The 21,307-nt window shown below is 40.5% G+C and overlaps 1 protein-coding gene across 1 annotated transcript in view; it reads left to right on the plus strand.

Annotated features, from left to right (window-relative positions):
* Positions 1-5,745: 5,745 nt before the first annotated feature.
* Positions 5,746-21,307, plus strand: part of LOC126187748 (uncharacterized) — a 165,091-nt gene continuing 149,529 nt past the window's right edge. The window contains exons 1-4 of the mRNA XM_049929000.1: positions 5,746-5,922; positions 6,418-6,567; positions 7,709-7,855; positions 17,174-17,296. Coding sequence (XP_049784957.1) covers positions 6,511-6,567; positions 7,709-7,855; positions 17,174-17,296 — 327 coding nt within the window. The 5' untranslated portion in view covers positions 5,746-5,922; positions 6,418-6,510. The remainder of the gene's footprint in view (positions 5,923-6,417; positions 6,568-7,708; positions 7,856-17,173; positions 17,297-21,307) is intronic.

Here is a 21,307-nt window from a genome sequence, read left to right on the forward strand (position 1 = left end):
AAGACATTGCCCAGACTATGGCAGAGTATTTTGCCATGGTTACTGCAACAACCAGTCAGGATCCGGGTTTCCAGTGCCATAGAGCAGTTGCTGAGAGGTGTAGTCTGGACTTCCAGTCCACCTCTAATGAAGTTTATAACTGTCCATTTTCTATGTGGGAGCTGGATTCTGCATTGTCTGCAGCTCGTGAGACATCCCCTGGTCACAACAGGATCCATTACAGTATGCTACGGCACCTCACAAGGCGCAACAAAGAAATCCTCCTCACACTTTTTAATGCCATTTGGGCATCAGGTCACTTTCCTGACTTGTGGCGTGAGGCAGTTTTAATTCCTTTTTTAAAACCTGGGAAAGACTGCATGAGCCCGAGTAGCTACCGTAGTGGTGCCCTCACAAGTTGCATGGGAAAGACCTTGGAGCGGATGGTCAACCGCCACCTTGTCTTGATATTAGAATCCCGGCAACTCCTTAGTCGCTTTCAGTGTGGATTCAGGAGGTTTCGTTTCACCTTCGATAACCTTGCCCTCCTGGAGGCGGCTATACAAGAAGCTTTCCTATGCCGTCATCACCTTCTAGGTGTATTTTTTGACATCGAGAAGGCCTGTGATACCACTTGGAGGTGTCTCATCCTGGAGCAGCTTCATGAGTGGGGTTTTAGTGGTTGTCTTTCTCTTTTTATTCAGTCGTTCCTCTCGCCATGATATTTTAGATACCTAATTGGTGACGTCCTGTCTGACCGCTTTGAGCAGGAGAACGGTGTCCCTCAGGGTGGCATTTTAAGTGTGACTGTCTTTGCCATAGCTATTAATAACATTACCTCTATAGTGAAAAGTCCTGTCCAGTGTTCCTTGTTTGTGGATGATTTCTCTTTGTTTTGCTCGTCTTCAAGCCTTGCAGTGACAATGTGTCAGTTGCAACTTACTCTTAGATGTTTGGATGACTGGGCGCAGACGAGTGGTTTTAAGTTTTCCACTGAGAAGTTTGTATGTGTTCTTTTTCACCGTTCTCGTTCGATTTTAACCTTTCCTGAGTTGAGGATGAGGGACACTGTCCTTACTTTTAAAGACACGGTGAGATTTCTGGGGCTCATTTTTTACTCTAAGCTTACATGGTTACCTCAGCTTAAGGACCTGAAATGACGGTCACTTAAGGCTTTAAGTATTTTAAAATGTCTTAGCTACAGTACATGGGGGGGGGGGGGGGGGACAGGACTTGTCTGCTCCAGTTTTACAGGGCGTTTGTGCGATCTCAGCTCGATTATGGGTGCACGGTGTATGGGTCTGCGAGGCCTTCTTACTTAAAGATGTTGGACGTTGTGCACCACGAAGGCCTTCGGTTGGCTACTGCTATTCAGAACTAGCCCCATACCACGCCTCTGTGCAGAGGCTGGTGAACCACCACTTCATATGCGGCGGCGGCTACTTACAGTGCGCCAGGCATATAAAACTTAATCCGCACCATACACACCTGCATACCATACCGTTGCTCAGCTTCCTCTGGCACGGCTATTTCATAGCCGGCAACAAGCGGCACAGCCCTATGGGATTCGCGCACAGGATAGCCTCTCTGCAATGGATATAGCTGGTCTTCATGTTTTCCGTCACGGTTGGAGCAGATTTCCACCTTGGCTCCTCTGGAGACCCAGACTTATTTTAGATTTGATTAATTTTAAAGAAGATAGTACACCAGATTTTACATTCCAATCTTATGTTTTTTTAACATTTTAGGTGTGCATCACGGTTTTACCATCGTTTTCACTGATGGCTCAAAACAAGAGAATTTCCTTGGCTGTTCTGTAGTGTTCCCTGATCTTGTTACCCGGATTCGCCTCCCTGATGAATATACCGTTTTCGCAGCAGAGCTCCACACGATCCTGAAGACACTGGAGCATATGATTCGTATTTGGGGCAATTGATTTCTCCTCTGCTCCAATTCTCTTTGTGCCTTACAATCATTGCAGAATCTGTACCCAACTGAGGAGATGGTCCAGCTGATATACGACAAACTGTACTTGCTCCAACAGCGGGGTAAGGAGGTGTCCTTCTGCTGGGTACCTGGTCATGTAGGAATATGGGGCAATGAACAGGCCAGTCGGGCTGTCAAGGAGGCCTGCAGAGAGCAGGATGTCCTATTCCCTTGCAGTGTGTCATTTCTGCACTCCACAAGAAGTGCATGGAGTTGTGGGAGGAAGAATGGCTGGCGGTGACAGTCAATAAATTGCGGTTGGTGAAGTCAACAACTTGGCCAAGGCGTTCCTCCTGCCAGTTGCTCAGGCGGGAGGAAGTAACCCTCACGCGTCTTCGAATTGGGCACTGTCCTCTCACACATAGCTTTCTATTACGGCAGGAGGATCCCCCGTTTTGTGATGCTTGTGGTGTGCACATCTCTGTCCGGCACATTTTAACAGACTGAATTTTATACTGTGATGCAAGGGAAGAAGCACAAGTTGATGGGGATCTGCCCTGTGTTTTAGCTAATGATGAGACGTGTGTGTCTAGGGTTTTAAAGTTTTGTGATGTGTCTGGACTCTGGCTTAAACTTTTAGGCTGGAAGTTTTAGTGTATTGCAAAGTGGCTGGCTCCTCCCTTTGTTCCTTGCAGTCAGCCAGCCACTTCCATCTGCTATATTGTTTTAGCTGCCTCTACCACTTTCTTCTTGTGTTGTCCATATTTACTGCTGACGGCATGCTTCGTCCCATGTTTCAGTGTGGATAGGCACATATTTTTCCAATCTTGTTACCTGTGTTTTACGTTCTGTTTTAAATTACTGTTCTGAGTATTTTCTTGACACCCGTCTCAATCTGTTACTGAACGGGCTCTGAAGACCTTGCTGTCGTGCACCCATACAACCCTCCCCATCATCATCATCATCATCATCATCATCATCTGTGTGAAAATGTGAATCTCATACATATACATGCTTTGGATGAACATTTGGTGTAGCTTTTCAAATAAAGATTTGCAGTGTTGTTTCTTATTAGCTCCCACCATGGCTTGGATGATCTTTTTTTGTAGTCTAAAGGCTTTGAGTAGATTAGTTTTCTCGGCTTAATTACTGTAACAATATATGCATAATATACAGCTGTTTTTGCAGCTAATTCAGTGATACTGCTTGAGACATTTGTGACATAAACAGAATACTGCTGAGAAACTGACTGTTGGCTTCTGTCTCGGGTTCTTCGGCCAATGTTTGTTTGATGATTTTTCTGACGTTTTGCTAGCACAAGCGGGTGGCATTGTCAAAGGTTCACTCTCCATAGCTGGCCATGGACTGGAGTCGAGCTTGCAGCTTTAGGTTACATGTACCTTTTACGCCAGTATCGAAGGGCTTTCTGTGGTCATTTACAGTGCAGTTCTCTTCTTGCTATCTGCATCGGTCATTTACTGCACCATGGAAATCCAAGATCTGTTGACCTTGAGGCTCTCTTCTTTTTTGTCGAAACTATTCTTGCGTATTTCTTCTCATGTATTTCTATAGCTTCTTTGAACGAGTGGGTGTAATAGCTCTTCTCTACAGCCAGAACTTCCATGTCGACAAATTTCACTATTTTGTCAGCCTCACACAGCATATACTATGCCACGGCTGATTTCTCCACTTGCTCCAACCTGTAATACCGCTTATGTTCTGTGATCCTGGTGTTGATTGATCGTGCAGTCATTCCGCCTGCGCATGGTATGCGGTATATTCCCAACATTGCAAGTGGGGTCCCTTTTTTCCTTTGCTGATCTGAGACACTTGTTTATCATCTTTGTCAGCTTATAAATAGTTTTTACACCATGTTTGTGCAATATATGGCCGATTCTGCCCATCACTCTGGAAATGTATGGCAGAAGGGCCATACTTGACATTTCTTTTTCCGATGTGTCACTTTACCAAGTGTTTGACTCTGTTACACCTCTTATATAAATGGTTGAGTACCCATTGCTCCTCAGAACACTTTCCAGGTGTTGCTTCTCATGTCTGAGGTGGTGCGGCTCACATATTCATCCTGCTTGCATTACAAGCATATTAATCATTCCTTGTTTTTGGCTTGGGTGGTGATTTACAAGGTGCCAAGTCCAGTGCCTGAGCTTCAATGTTCCATGAAGAAGTTGGCCACCACTAGACTAAGAGAACTACCCATGGCGACGTCTTCCAGCTGTTGGTAGAAATAGCCATTCCAGCAAAGCCCTGGAGAACTATCTTCTATTCAATGACTCCAGCCTGTAACTCTGGCTACATCTGTCCGTGACTATTTCTCACAGCCAACTTCTCACTGCCTACTGCCTTGAGGTGCTTGGGCCTAGAATTTCTTCCTTGCCTTCCCCTTCAATTCCATCTATCCATGTTGCGACTTAATCTCAAAGTGCTTCTCATTGCCTTGTTGGCTGCCTTGACACGTTGTTTTTCATATATCTTTCAGAGGCTGCTTGGAAGGTATAGGAAGACCTGTTCTCAAACTATGTCCAAAGCCCATCGTTGACTCTCCGTTATGTAGTGTATTCAGCACCATGAGCCCTCAGTTTTTCTCTCTCACAGCTGCTGTACCCTGTCTCAGCTCTTACTCCATTATATTATAAGGCCCTTGCTCCATTAATTCTGTCTCTTCACTTATGTCCTTACTTCCTAATGACATTGCCTCATTGAAACAGTCACCTTATTCATCCTATCTTATCTAATGACCTTCCCTCATTAAATCTGTCATATAATTGATTTCATAAGCCCTCTTCTCACATCTTCTGACCCAACAGTATGGCCCTCTGTGGCTTTACTTTAGTTAATTTCAGTATTGTTTTCAGGACTTTGCTTATTGTTGTGAACATGACACACTTCAAGCGAATTTGACTTTTATTGCGTGCTTCTTTCATAGTGGTGAAACTTTAATGGCTAGCAGTGCTTAACACAGCTGCAGTGCTCATGCAAAACTGTATTGAGACATATGTTCCAGAATACTTTTCTTTGTGTAGACCAGTTTAATAAAACTATGTAAGCACATGAAAAAATATTCTGAATTCTATTTTTGCTTAGTCTTTGAATATACCACCACTATAGCATCTATACTAGGTGCAACATCCTGAGAAATGAAATCTAAAAGATAGAAAAATTATTTCTCAAACAATGGAAACTCCAGTTGGGAATACCTACAATGTAGGAAAAGATAGATTGCTACTTACCACGAAAAAGATACATTAAGTTGAGGACAGGCACAATTAAGACACTTACATAAAGTTTTTGGCCACAGCCTTCATCACCAAAAGAGAAACGCAAACCATTCACACACATAAGCAAGCACACATGACTCAGTCTGGAATGCAACTGTCACGTGGGATGCAAGCAGCAATCTGAAGGGGGCTAGGAAGGGGAAGGGATAGTAGTGTATGGGTGGAGGAAGAGGCGAACACTTTTTGGAGGAGTGCGCAGGGACTAGAATGCCAACAACGCAGTGTCAGGAGATTGTGGGGTGGGAAAAAAAGGATCAAAGAGGGGAGGAGCAGGGAAAAATGGGCAAGTGCATTGGCAGAGGGCAGCAAACAAAGAGGGTGGGAGACGAGAATGGAGAGATGTAAGTGTCTTTTAATTGTGCCTGTCTGCAACTTACCGTTTCTTCTTTATAGTAAGTACAATCTGTCTTTTCCTGCACTGTTGAAAAATTATGTCTGTTAATGAATGTCATCTTTGCTACATCCAATGTTTTATTTAACTTGATTATGCTTTCATGATTTCAGGATAACTGTATTAGAAGTCACATGACTCACAAAAATAGTGTTCCATATGCCTGAGATGGAACTGTATCCTTAGTTCCATATTGAATCATTCAAAATCAGTTGTCTGTCAGTCATGATGGCTTTTAAGAGGAAATTTGACTCTGACATCCCAGATGGTATGCTGACAGTTCTGAGGTTACTGCATAATCCACCTTTAGAAGAAGAAACCCTTAACAAGGTTGGTGATGGAATTATTTTTATTGGTATTAATATCCACACACACACACACACACACACACACACACACACACACACACACACACACACACACCACCCCACTCCACCCCACCCCACCTCACCCCATCCCCCCCACCCCTGCCACCACAAAAAAATAATAATACCTATCATGTTTCTTTAACAGTTTAGCATATAGTGATTTATTTTTCCCTGTGGGCTGACTATCTGATAATGACATAAATGTTAAAACCAGTCACAGCTAGAACTGTGACCGAATAAACTTTTGTTATACCTGTAGTAGTATTCATACACTGTGTGTGTGTGTGTGTGTGTGTGTGCGTGTGTGTGTGTGTGTGTGTGTGTGTGTGTGTGTGTGTGTGGGCACAAATGGTAATCTTTCTGGAACTTTTTATTTTTTAAATTCAGATGACTTGACTGTTGTGTCTGTACAACACAATGTTGTTGCTATCTTCAGTTAATGTTTATTGATATGCAGGTCGCCAAAGGGTCACTGCATGAACTGACTCCATCAGAGTCAAGTAACCTGTGGGTTACTTAGAGTGAAAACTTGAAAGCTTACTTCAGGAACATGTTTTTGCTGAGAGATACTGACAATCATGATGACAAGGAATATATAGTAAAGAAAGTAAGTACTGAACAGCTTTCTAGACCTGTGACATAGTTCTTAGGCCATGTAAATACACAAACAGATCTTACGAAGGTGTTAATTTCCTGCATGTATCATCTAGAACATTATGTGCTGTAGTAGTATTTGTGCGAGTAAGAAATGAGTGTTTACAGCATTTGCTGCATGTATAATGTGTACTGAAGAAATCTTCTCGCGTTGTCAGCTCACATGTGTTGTTGCAGCATTTCAGTGAGTTTGTACTCATCGTCTCCAGTGAGCTGTCAAATTCAAGATCAATTCACTTCTTTATAGCTGGCAGGTGGCAGACTCCTCTGCAAGGACCCAACTAACGGGCCAATGGCATGCCTCTGGAAGAGTTGTCATGGTGTGTGGTTCACAGGGGAGGTTGGAGAGTACAATACAGAAGAATAAACCATGTCTCACATTCCTTCTGTGCGCAAGGATACCAGCCACCAAGAGTGCCAGGATAATGGAGAAACACAACATAAAAACCAATTTCCACTTGGTGGTTAAAATTAATAACATGCTTGTATCAGTCAAAGAGCTTTTGCCTTGGCAAAACTGACAAGTCCGGAGTGGCGGAGTACTGCGTAGTGAAGGACACATTCTTTTCTGAACAGATAAAAGTAGTGTGCTGTCCCAACGGGTTCTGAAATTTGTTTATCAAAGAGGCAGTGGAGATATGAGTACATGATGGTCTTGTCAACGGAAACAGTCGTTTCAAAGTGAACTCAGTAAGAGATGTGGCATTAGCAAAAATATGTCAAGAATGCTCTGATGTGAAAGTGCCAGAGGCAACTGATTAATAGGCATACAGCACCAGGACTCAACATCCAGACCATGCCCCCTCGTAGTGCTGGGCTTCACCCTACCACCAGCCACAACATTTCTACCAGATGCATCCAATTGGCCCACCTGTTGGGGTCTCAGCAGAGGAGTCCGTGGTGCAGCAGCTGTAAAGGAACAAGCTGAATGTCAACTAGTCACTTCACCTGAAGATGGTGACTAGGGCACTTGTCAAAACATTCAACAAAATGACACCACAACTCAGCTGATAACCTGAGAAGAGTTCAACAATGAAATTCACCAAGGAAGCTATGTAATGTCTGTTCATTCTTCTTGTTTGGTTCTTTTTAAGATTGGTGCCTATCCTTTTATGACAACTCTATTTTTCCTGCTGAAAATGACAATTCAGGGGAAAACTGAGAACAGCATTCCTTTGGCTGCAGCACATACAATGCTAGTTTTGAGTTCAATGTTGAAGAAGTTGAAGACAGATGGGCAGGTATGTCAGAAAGAATTCTTATGCTGTTTGCATTTATGTTTTCTAGTTCATTTAAGTTATCTCAGAGTAGTCTTTTCTGTGTCAGAATACATGGCATTACCTTCACAATTTACATGTTTCAGTGATAATGAAATGCAGCAGTGGAGAGTGTAGAGAGTGTAGTTAATTAAAATAAGAGTAAGAATTTGTGCTGTGGTTCACTAAATGTATCAGAACTGTACCAGGTAAAACTGTAGGTTCATAACCAAAATCATTTTTCTACTTCAGACACATTTTTATAGAAGTACTTAGTTTGGCCCAAGCAGTATTCTGTGTGTTTATCACTCTTTGCATGTATGTGTGTGTATCAGTCTGTAGTGTATGTTATGTCACACAATTTGCCGTATACAAAATAGTTGTCATATATATGTGAAGCTCTACATACAGGCCAAACAGGCAGAGAATTTCATAAACAGCACATTGATGCATATCACAATATAATTACCTCAAATGCATTGTCCATCCATATTAATATTATTAGTATTAATAATCCTTTTAACATATTAACATTGAGCATCCGTTCCAAGGTGTTAAAAATGATTTTCACCTATTACGTGAAATGAACAAAGGGGATCCAATGAATTTAAATGAAGAGCTTGACATCATAAATGGCACAAAGGTACTCTCTGAAATGCTAAAGAAGTACTCAGTCAGATCTTGGTAAGATTTCAAATTGGTACAAAGATTGGCATCTCATTTTAAATGTTCAGAAATGTGAAATTGTGTACATCACAGAACACAGCAGAATAGTGTTGTAGGATTACATCACCAATGATTCGCAGTTGGAATCAGTCAACTCGTACAAACAGCTGGATGACATAACATTTCGTAGGGTTGTGAATTAATGGAACAATCGCATAAGCACATCTTAGGGCAGGCAGGTGGCAGCATACTGGGAACATGCAGTCAGTCTACAAATGAAACTACTTACTAATCATTTGTACATCTCATCTTAGAATACTGCGCAACTGTGTGAGACCCATACCAGATAAGACTTGACTTACATCCTTCTGTTTCTATGGTTAGAACTTATGGGGCTTTATGAAGTGTTTGCAGTAGTCTCTGTTTTCTGCTGTTGCCTTCACCTATCCCTAAATTCTGCCTGCTTTTGTTGCATCTCTCTCCACTGTCTTCCTCCATGTTGTCCTCAGTCCTCTCTTCTGCAGTGGCTCTGGGGATTCCAATTGAGGACTTGTCTCTATTGCCATGTAATTTTTGCGCAATGTGTTTGTACAACACACTTGTTTCCTTGCCTTTATCTGTATTTCCTCATACTTCTCATTATACGGTTCCATAGTGTTTCATTGTGTACGGAAACAAGTGCTTTATCATTGAGAGAGATACAGTGGCAAGTGAGTGTATTGGGACTTACCCCATTTCACTACGACCAGCGCCACATCATCATAATGCACCTGTGCGTAGCATGCAAAGGAGTGCACCATAATCTAAGAGTGAAACTAAAAATTAAATTAACTTCTCCGAACCTTGTCAGTGTATGCTTCAGGATATTAACATTAACATTGTGAAGTCAGAGAATGATCTAATGAATATGTTTTTCTAAATATATTATTTTAAGAAAAGAATAAGTGGCACTAAATAATGAAGGTAGAAAGCTAAAAAAAAAAATTAGGATGTGCAGATGTATGTCATAATCAAAAGGTTAATCTCAAATTGGCCAGGGCAATATTTTGGTCAAAACTGTCATTTTTATGAAAAATTTGAAGGTGCTAAGTATTAGACTTAGAAAGATGAAAATTTGTATGTATCCTCAGTTTGATATAAAACCACTAAATATGTAACACCTGTAAGCTACATCTGTTACCTTTTCAAGTCCTTTACTAGCAACCAAATATGGAATGAAAGCATCCTTATGCATAATAGATGAAGTGTCATTTGCAATAGCTATGAAGTTTTGACTACATCACTTGATTGCATTCAGGAAATAATACATCTGTACAAAGTTTCAAGACTTTACTGTAAATAACAATGATTACAAGGAATCTCTAAAAATTCTAGCTGGGCAAAGTTTAAATGTAGCCGAGCTAAAAGTTTATCAGTATATAAAGTAAACTTGACTTTAACTATAAAAAATTAAGAAGATGGCAAATTGTTAAATGACAGAGTTATTAATTAATATGTGTCTGAGAAAGGGGCCATTTAAGTGCTGCTACCTGTGCCTGTGACTAGAGCAGTTGATAGCAGATGATCCATTTGGAGATCCATTGCATCCATATATAAATACAGCCAGCGAGACAGATAGAAGAGACACTTCATACCAAGATATTAATCTGTCCACTTGAGTCAAACGCCTATGTGCACTGTGCCTTGCAGCCAAGCAGCTATCAAACATATTTTCGGTAAAAGTAGGAAGTGAACTTGCGAGAATTGTACACCGTCCTGGATCGCTTAGATCTCATTGAAGTAACAGTTTGTTTGCTGCGCATAATGTTGATGAAACTGTGTAGTAAGTGGAGAGATTATTTTCCCTTTTTAGGGCAAAAAATTAACTTTGATGATTAGAAGTTAGGGTGATAGACGATTTTACTTGGAACTTCCCATAGAAGTCACCTCTGAACTGTTAATAGTGCTGTTTCCAATAGGGACATTGTTACTGTTATCAGGAATATTATTGTATTTTGTGTGTGTGAACTTTCACTGAATATATTACCCAGTCACAACTCAAAACTTTTATTTATAGTCATAGTTCCTGATCCTGTTGAGTAAATAGCAAGTAGGAACATTTTCTTTGAACGAGTACAAAGAGTAATGTGGTTATGCAATCTCATGGTCAGCATGTTCTCCATCACTTTCTGCCTGACCACAAAAATGGTTTCTAGGCTCTTTTAAATGGCAAAATGAATATACTAATTTACCTGCTGCCCCATAATTGGAGATTAAATTCAGCCAAAATGCTCTCAGGATCGTTTGTAAGCTCTGGTTTGTGGTAGTCTGTATGTTCTCTGAGATTGATTTTGTCACCTTCCAGGTTTCACACTATACAGCTATACTGACTTTACATTGCTGTGAAGTTTCTTTTTTTTCCCAGGGAAATTTCATTGCTTTTCCAAATGGCTTGCAGTTGGATGAAAGCTGCATTTGCTTTCTTGAGCTTGCTACTGACATCCTTGCCAGCTCCACCAGTTTTAGTCACAATGCTTCAGAGATACATTAAATCTTAAACATCCTTTACATTCCTTTAATCTATTTGAAACTTCTTATTGGTACTGGCATTTATCTATAGAGATTTGATCTTTCCCACATTTATAGTTAGCCCAACCTTCCTGCCTGTTCCTGCAGATCCTAAATAGAATGAAGGACTGTCTCATAACTGCCTGCTTAGGGAACAAGCTGGCTTCTGTGGGAACTGACCCTGTGTAGATCAGATTAATACACTCCAAATAATTTCTGAACAGGATGTGGAATATGCGGATAGTTTGTATCTAGTGTTCATAAACTTTGAAAATGTGTTTGATTCAGTGTCAAGAAGCATGTGATAAACCATGTCGAACTTGGTATGCCTGATAAGATCATCAAGATAATGCAAGACATTTATAATGGATACTCCTGCAAATAAAGAACAAAGGGAAACTGACATCACCTATTAGTGTGAAGCCAGGGTTAAAACAGGGATGTATTCTCTCTCCATCTCTCTTCTTAACTGTGATGGACAAGGTGATGAGAAAGGCAGATGAAGGCAAAAGAAGGGGAATAATGTGGAGCATCAAAGACTAACTAGAGGATTCATTTTGCTGGTGGCATACGTCTCCTCTCTCAAAACTTCAGGCGCATGAAGGACAAACAGATAAGACTCGCAGGAGATATTGAACTTGTACAAAGAAGGGCAGCACAAATGGTCATAGGTCTGTTGGACTCACGTAAAAGTGTCACAGAAATGCTGAAAAATCTGAATTGGCAGGCAGCTGAAGATAGGCACTAATTACCCCATGAAAACCTACTTACAGTGTTTCGAGAACCAATATTGAGGGAGGAATTTAGAGGCATTTTTCAGCAGTCTACATGTTGTTGCCATAGGAACTGCGGAGACAAAATTAGACTGATTATCATATGTACAGAGGGATTTAAGCAGACCTTCTCGCGTTCCATGTGCAATGAGAATCGAAAGAAACACTAATATGTGGCACCATGCTAAGTGCACTCTGTGATGCAGTTTGAAGTGGTTTGCAGAATATGTATGTAGATGTAGATGTAAAAACAAGTGGCTGAATGACAGCAGAAATGTGAAGTTTTTCAAAAACTCCTCTGCAGTAGACTGCCTGTCTAATTAACAACATAAACGTTTGGGTATCTCTTGAATTTTTCTTTAAAAATAAATCTGTAGTACTTATGATGTACATGTCTTTTCCTGTAAGTTTTGCGAGAAAAACATTTTCTCTGTTTCAGTGGCATACATAATTCAATTCAAGTACAATATTATCTGTGTTTTAGTATAATGTCATAAAGGTACAAGCTGTGTTCAGAAAAAAAATCTTTTGCTATAACATTTTAAGCCCTGTTTCTCTCAAAATAGCCCTTTTACTGGCAATACACTGTTCCCATCATTTCTTCCACATTAGAAAAGCCTCCTGGAACACATTTTCTGGTTTGGCACCCAGGTCTTTTGCCGCATCATCCTGATTCTCCTCTAAGGTTTGGAAACTACGTCCTTTCAATGTGGTTCTAATTTTGCAAAACTGGAAAAAGTTTGCTGGGGCTACATCAGGAAAGTACGGTAGATGGAGCACAATGGGGGCTTGAGGTTTTCTAGATATCTGCAGACAGGGATTGACACGAGTCACCACATTGCTACGATGTAACATCCAAGTTTGGTTTTCCCACAATTCGGGCCTCTTCCTCCGCACAGCAACCCCATCCATACTAGGATTCATCAGCAACATCTCAAAAAGTTAAATGATGATTTCCAGAGATCACAGTAAAATCTCTTCTATTTTTGGAAGGTGATTATTAACAGCCATCAAGTAATGTATAAAATGCATGTTTGACCATCAGCATTTTCAGTAAAAGCAGCTGATAGTCAAACATGCATTTTATACAATATTTTCCAGTGTGGAAGGTTGTCTAGATCTGGGTTCATCACTGTCCAAAATTCTGCTCTGTTGAAAATCCTTAAATGACCTGTAGCATTGCTGGTATCTCATAAAGTCCTCCCTGTATGAAAGTTTTGCCAAGTTTGTAGCAGAATATCATCCGCATATTATCCTTCAAGTTCTTTCACTGTCTCTTTGGCCCTAATCTGCCGAGCAGCTTGTACATGTGCTTACTTCAGCGGCTGTATGGTGGACACAGCGAAATGTGGCAAATGTCAGTTTTCTGTCTAAATCTGTCACTACACGTGCTCCAAAGCTGCCACATGCTCCCTCTGCTGATGGGTGCAACATATCAAAAGTTCAGTTTCTTCCTGCAATATAAATATAGCTCTGAGGAGGCATAACTGAAGGTTCTTTATTTGTTCAGTACACTCTGTGTGCCATGATATAACAACCAACTCTTGACAGTTTTTCTGTTCAGATTGTTTTTTCAGTCAAATGAAATTAGTCTCTGTGACCACATCAGCTACGTGATATTTATTTATTTATTCACTTACTCTCCAGGTTTGAGTGGTGTCTATGTGATACTGACACACGTCTCTGATGATGACGACAGTTACATGAATGGTTTACTCAAAGAACCGACGGAATATTCTGTTAATATGAATGTTTTCACTCAGTGTCCCGAGTTTGAGGGGTTTTGCTTACACAATTGTTCAGCTTTTCCAGTTACACATGAGCCATGTCTATGGTTACTAACTTTTTAGATAAAATAACATATCTACTTTCAGGGATAGGTAAATAAATGTAATTTCTAAAAATGAAATGTTTCCATATTTTATACATTGATTTACTAATATACAAATTTTTCATACTTCTAGCATTAAATATCAATTTTTGGTAGGTTTTAAAGTTCAATAACAGGTGCTGCATTGTAAATTTTTGTTTAAATAAATGAACAGCTACTTTTTTTTTAATTTAAATTTATTGAAGCGCATCTCTCTTTGCCCACCCGTCACTAACAATTGTCTTGCAGTAAACATTGAGGTGAAATGGTGAATTTCTGTAAGTTATATAGCTTCAAAATATGAATCATCCTGGCAGATGCTACACATCACACTGAATTTACACTAAGGATCTTTTTTTGTTCAGTCATGTGATTTTTACATTTCCACACTAGCGAGCATTTCAACATTTTGCTCCAGACACAAAGTTCACTATTAATTGAATACACTGTTCATAAAAATGGGTGAAAAACTGAGCTAAAAGTTACTTATTGGCACTAAATACACAAAAGTGTCTGGACAATAATAACAGTGGCAACAGACAGTAATGGAGTACAGTCGACAATAATGGTTTAATAACATCAAAACGGTCATTTTTTTTCTGCTCAGAATTGAAACCGCCAGGGTCAGGCAATCTAATTGTTGATCATAGCATTCTATATGGGTGTGAATTTAGTTACAGACTGTTTACAGTGTTGGGTAGAGACAGGTTTAACTGTGAAATTGAAGTACCAGTGTGTGAATGGGAATAGTATTTCTTCACACTCATGAAATATACCTGCTTCTTTTTGCAGACACTGAAATGCAAACAGGTTCATGCACATGGGTATGATTTGTACATAAGTAGCCAGATAAATGGCTGAATAAGTGTTTAAGGGCAAGATTTAAATGATTGTTGTAATTTATCAAACCATTTGAGTAAAACAGAATGGAAACTGTCATTAAAATTTTGCAATGTTCCTATATTCTTCAGTTATCCCTAAAGGAACTTTCACGCTTGACTTTGTACTACCAACAGTACATCAAATAAATTAGTTATGCATTAATTGCATCTGTAATAATTTAATCTACAGCAATATATTAATCAGTCTTAAAATGATTAAAAGAATTAGTATTTCAGCAGATAATTAAATGAACGTGTGTAATGCTTGTTTTACCATTGACATACCCCAAGAGATGTTGTCATCTACCCCTGGCTGTAGGTGTAAGCTCGGGGGTGTGCATACCCCAGTTGTACACCACTTCTTAAGTTCAGTCAACTAAAACACTAAAGAGTGGTTTCAGTTGAAAGAAAGAATACATGGATCAACCAACGGGGAAAACTGCAGACTAGTTTCACTTTAAAAGAAAGACTTAGTAATTCAGTCAATGTGTGATACTACAACGGATTGAATCAATTGTTTTCATTCAGTTGTTCTCACCAGTCTGAGAATATTGCAAGGGGGAAATTGTCGCCACATCCACAAGATACCTGTGCTTTCTGTAATGTTCATCACTCCTTAATGGTGGAATTCAGTTTGGTGAACCTCAGGTTGCAAAGGTAGGCATGTTCAGTTCTCCTGTAACTAGAAGTATAATGTCCGACTTTTGGGAAACAGAAATTAGTAATTTAGCATATTTTGCATACTCTCATTCAGTGATGTCCTGTGGGATAATATTCTGGGTTTAACTCTTTGCTTAGAAAAAGTAGTAATTGTGCAAAAAAAAAAGTGCCTGCAAAATAGCATTTCAACAATTGACTCTTTCAGAGTGCAAAAATGACACACCCCTTGTAAGTGTGAAGGTAGTAATTATTTGTTGTTTGTATTTTGTAACACTGTGTTCCCTTAATTGCAAATCTGTCTCTGTTTTACTTTTATCTGATGTACAAATAATTCTGTCCAGTCACATTCTAAGCATAGTCCACATTGCAGCAAAGATATGTGGAATATGTGGTCCATAGAAAATAAAAAACATCGCTGATGCTCATGGCCTTACCGCTATTGAACACTACCTTTCCCAACGCCTGACAGATTCCAAACCTGCAACTTCCTTCTCACTCACCATGACCAACTATATTCTCACCCAAAATTACTTCTCCTATAACCTTGTAGGTATTACTATGGGTACTCACATAGCACCATTCTATGGTAACCTATTCAAGGACCATCTAGAGGAATCTTTCCTAAAAAACCCAGAATTCCAAACCCCTCACCTGGTTCAGATTCATTGATGACATCTTCATGATCTGGGTTGAAAATGAGGAGACTTCTGTCCACATTCCTCGAGAACCTCAAATCCTGCTCCCTCATTTGTTACACCTATTCCTACTCAACCTAAAAAGCCACTTTCCTCAATGTTGACCTCCGTCTCAAAGATGGCTACATCAGTACCTCCGTCCATATCAGACCTTCCAACTACTAGCAATACATCCACTTTGACAGCTGCCACCCATTCCATAACTAGAAATCCCTTCCATGCAGCTTAGCCGCCCATGGCTGTCGCATCTTCAGTGATGAGCAGTCCCTCTCAAAATACATAGAGCATCTCACTGATGTCTTCACAGACAGTAATTATCCTCCCAACCTCGCACAAAAACAGATCTCCCTGACTTATCTCTCCAGTCACCCACCACTTCAAAGAGTCCCACCGTCTGACCACAGAGGAGCATTCCCCTTGTGACCCAATACCACCCAGGACTGGAGCAACTGAATCACATTCTGCACCAGGTTTTGACTACCCCTCATCATGCCCTGAAATGAGGAATGTCCTATTCATCATCCTTCCCAGCCTCCCACATTGGTATTCTGCTGCCCACCACAACTCCTGCTCCCTACCCCTTTCCTCCTGGCCCAAATCCCTGTAATAAACTTAGATGAAAGACCTGTCTCATACATCCTCACACAATCATGTACTCCAGTCCAGTCACAGATATCACCTACCCTGTAAAAGGAGGGCTACATGTGAAACCAGTCATGTGATCTACAAGCTAAGCTGAACTGTTGTGCTTCATTCTATGTGTCCACGACAACTAACAAGCTCTCTGTCTGCATGAATGGCCACCAACAAACTGTGGCCAAGAAACAGCTGGACCACCCCATTGCTGAGCGTGCTGCCCTGCACAATGTTCTTTGTGTCACTGGCAGTCAGATAGAAATGAAAACTGTCAAAAAACTGCAAAGATTCTAGTGCTTAGTTTGTTTATTCCAGAAGGTGTGTGGCAGAGGTTGTTAATATCTGTGAAATTTGTGATTATAGTTGTTACATATTTTTATTTGTGCTCTGCTTCTACAGTGATACTGTGTTGTAATTCAAGCTTTATGCATCATGCAGTAGTCTTGTCTGTATGACGAATAAGTAATTTTTACAAAATTCATATTAGTTGTTGTCATTGTTCAGTTAAGAATCCTGTTTTAAAAAGTATGAGAATAAGATTTAAAATTACAAAGATTCTTATTTTTGTGATGTAGGTTGACAATGAAATGCTGCAAATCAGTGCATTATGGACTGAAAGGAAACTGGCATCAAAAGAGAATCTGTGTTTCACAACATTCCTTAACAGATTGGTCCATTCACTGAGAGATAATGCCACGGTATTTATTTCTTTACTTACTTTTTTATTTGAAAACTATCAATGCAAATAATATTCTGAGTTTTGAAGCGCTCTGATAAATGTTAGAATGTGTATTAAAATGGGCTAGTGAAATCTATTTTGTGTTAGTTAAATTTCAAAATGGATATCATTATGACTTGTCTGAGATGTGAAATGGAGTTATTGTAAATATGTCTCGGTCTTCAAACTATTAAAACTAAGAAAATAGCTGGTTTTCTTTTGAGTTTTAGGCTTACAAAATGTGAACAGGAGAAAAATAAAGATAGGCAAATTGTGCTCCATATACCTCCGAGAAAATCCCCTGAACGGCTGTGTGCATGCTCGTGGCCGTAGCAGCAGCAGCAGCAGCAGCAGCAGCAGTAGCAGTAGTAGGTTGTTGTTGTTTTGTTAATGAAGTTCATTAATAGCTGAACTTGGCTTCAGTTTTCTGCAGTATTATCATCAGAGCAATTATGTTTTCATTCAGAATAGTGTAGACTAACTATATTTCACTTCTGGCTGTGTTGCTGCTCTGTTGCCTAGGGAGGTTGCTGTGAAAAGATTATTTAATTAATTCTGCAGTGGTTAATATGGTGGATGAGATATAAGATATTTCATTAAGGAGAAATCAGAGTTCACCTCTGTCATGGCACACAGTGTCTAATAATGTACCCTAGATGACAAAAATTAAAGCTTCAAAATGCTTAAAATTTATGCCACATGTAATTGGTGATAATACAAATAAACAATTACAGCTTCACAAAAAAAAGATACTTTATGATGTTACCCCGAATCACAATAAGACCTTCTGTACATTGAGACATCAGACCATTGGGACATCAAAAGTGTTTCTGAGTTATCACTGGTGACATTAGTTCACTCAAAGTTTGCTGTTAACTGTTGCGGATCTCTGCATCCACAGTTTAGCAGAGGCAGTTTCCTCATTCTGAGCAGCCAGTCACAAGACACTAACACATTGATGTACAGGTTTGTTCCCTCCTCAGCAACTGCATCACCATGAGTTACTGCTGAGGCCACTGCTTACCAAACTATCAGGTGTGCTTTTTGCTGATCCATTAGATAGCTGTTGATTACGGTAAGGTTATTTTTTGATCAGAGTTGTTTGAGGTACAAGTGATCACAGTTGTAGCCAACCATAAAGGAGACCCTATCTGACAATATTCCTCATTTCCTACTCTTATGCCACCAGTTCTCTTTTTGAGGCAATTGGTCACCAAGGTCACAATCCGCTATACTGTTTGGATCTCTATACTGCATGTATGATGGATATGATGATGTTTTGCCTGAGACCTGTGTCATATAACGCTACAAAAATGTTTGACCTACATTAAAATAGTGTAAATGACCATGTAATCAAATTGTGACCTAATCTCACTATGTTACATTGAATAAATGTTAATATGTTAGGTAACTGTGATTAATTCCATGTATGGGATTCAGAGCCAAAAGAATGACAATAAATGTACTCTCCAACTCAGAATCAATAAAACTGCACTTACACACTAGAGAAATGTAATTCTCTGACATCAGGTAAGTTTGTGTTTTGGATAGTGGTTACCTCTTATTAGTGAAAATTATTTAATCTCACACACACACACACACACACACACACACACACACAGACACTCTGCTTCTCTCTCATTCGCTCTCATAAGGCATATATGCCTCAGGAATTCCAGGAAAAACCCAGGAATTTTTTCATCTGGGAGATATGCGGGAATTTGATAGGATTCCAGGAATTTTTCATTGTTTTAGTGTTGTGACTCACCAATGTTTCAAAGTGCCGCCGCGTAGTTACACACGTCATCTACATGCAGCGCTGTCTGCCAGCCATGCAGCAGCAGCGCCACCTAAGCGGCCAGTCAGCCAGCGGCTGCTAGACTTGGACTCAGTTATGATTTGATTGTTAAAGTGTACACACGTCTTACTCTGTTTACTTGATCTGTGACTTTCATGTATTGCGTCTTCCTTGAAATATATTTGTTCAACTTGAAGTTATTACAATTGGTGACGAGGTAGTGATTTTTCTTTTCCCTCATTGCCCCACGTTTCCATGGCTACTTTAGAGCAACTATTACAAGGTCTCGTAGAACAGCAAACGCTTCTCACAAATGCGATTCATGATTTCGACGTGGCATCAAATGCGGGGCGTCTCTCATCGTTGTCTCTACCTCCTTTTCCTCCTTACGACGAGATGGCGGAAGAATGGTCTGATTACAAAAAACGTCTTCGACAGCACTTCTTGGCATTTCATGTCGTAGACGAACAAACATGTAAGTCTCTGTTCCTTTCATGGATTTCACCTCAAGTGTATCGGTTGTTGTCGCAATTGGCTCCTTTGAAAGATCATGTGTCTTTGTCCTTTGCTGAAATGTGCTCACTTCTGTCCATCTATTTTCAAAAGCAAACGCATGTGGTAGCCTCTCGTGTTGCCTTTTATTGTTGTCAAAAACAACTGAATCAATCCTATCGCGCTTGGGCTGCTGAACTTCACGGCCTCAGTAGAAAGTGTCAATTTGTTACTGAAGTTCACCAAGAATCCTATGCTGATTCCATGGTATGGGATGCTATTATCTGATCGGCGCCCGACGAAAAAGTTAGGCAATCTGCCCTTCAGTTGGCAAATCTGACTCTAGATGAAGTCCTATACATCGCTCAATCTTTTGAAATTTCTCGCGCCGCTGGAGCGCAAATAGAGGCATAGGGTGATGTCGGGGAAATACAACCACTGTGCAATGTTGACGAAGCATGTGGCGTATCCCCACCGGCCGACGTGGCCGCAGTACGCTCCCAAGTGCAGCCTCGGCCTAACCGTAAACAAACCTCTTAGAAACTGCAGTAAAAGCTATGGCAACTTCCTTCATGTCCGCGGTGTTTTACGAAACATTCACAAGGAGATTGTCCACAACATTGGGCCGTGTGTCACAAATGCAAAAAAAAGGGTCATGTGTCATCCGTTTGCAAATCCGACCTCATACATGATGTTCATGAACATGACGCTGATTCTGATTCTGTGTTGTCTGTCAATCGTACTTCTTCCCTTTCAGGGAAATTATTCCTCACTGTCCAAATACTTGGTCGAGATGTTCGCATGCACATATCTTCAGTTGGGTTCTCCAAGCCTGTCACCTGTCACTAGGCAATTACGGACCTACAATAAACAGAAGATTTCTCTCTTGGGACAGTTTGATGCTGAAGTATCTTACAAATCTGTCGTTTGCACTGTTCCCATATTTGTGGTCGACCATAGTAACACGGAGAATCTTTTTGGTTTCAATGCCTTTCGCGTTTTTGGGTTCTCCATAGATGACTCTGTCAGTATCGTCTCTGATGCTATTCCTTACGCTCAATTGGATTCCTTGTCAATGACATTTTCGTCCCTTTTTTCTCCTGGGTTAGGTCGTGCAAATGACTTTGAAGCTCATATCACGCTCAAACCCACTGCTTGGCCTAAGTGTTTTTGGGCTCAGCCCATTCCTGTGGCCCTTTGTGATCAGGTCAAACGGGAGCTGGATCGTCTCACTGCTTCAGGGGTCTTGCTTCCTGTCACTTCCAGTGAGTGGTCCTCTCCTGTCATTGTCATTGCTAAGCCAAATGGTGATATTCGTCTGTGGCGATTTCAGAGCCCCTGTAAATGCACAATGCCTTATCGACACTTACCCTATGCCTCGACCTGAAGAATTGTTCTCTAAACTTACTGGAGGCCAGTATTTTTCTAAACTTGACCTGTCAGAAGCTTATCATCAACTTCCTCTTGACACTGCTTCCCGGCAGTTTCTGGTCCTTAACACACCTTTCAGCCTCTATCAAAACCAATGATTGCCATTCGGGGTTGCCAGCACACCTATTCTCTTTCAGTGATTCTTGGAACAATTATTGCTCACTGTCCCTGGGTGCATAAATTACCAGGACGACATTGTTGTCACTGGCTCCACCACTGACGAACATCTTCAAAATCTCTGCACACTTTTTCATGTCTTACAGACTGCTG

The sequence above is a fragment of the Schistocerca cancellata genome, chromosome 5 (assembly GCF_023864275.1).
Source record: "Schistocerca cancellata isolate TAMUIC-IGC-003103 chromosome 5, iqSchCanc2.1, whole genome shotgun sequence".
NCBI lineage: Eukaryota > Metazoa > Arthropoda > Insecta > Orthoptera > Acrididae > Schistocerca > Schistocerca cancellata.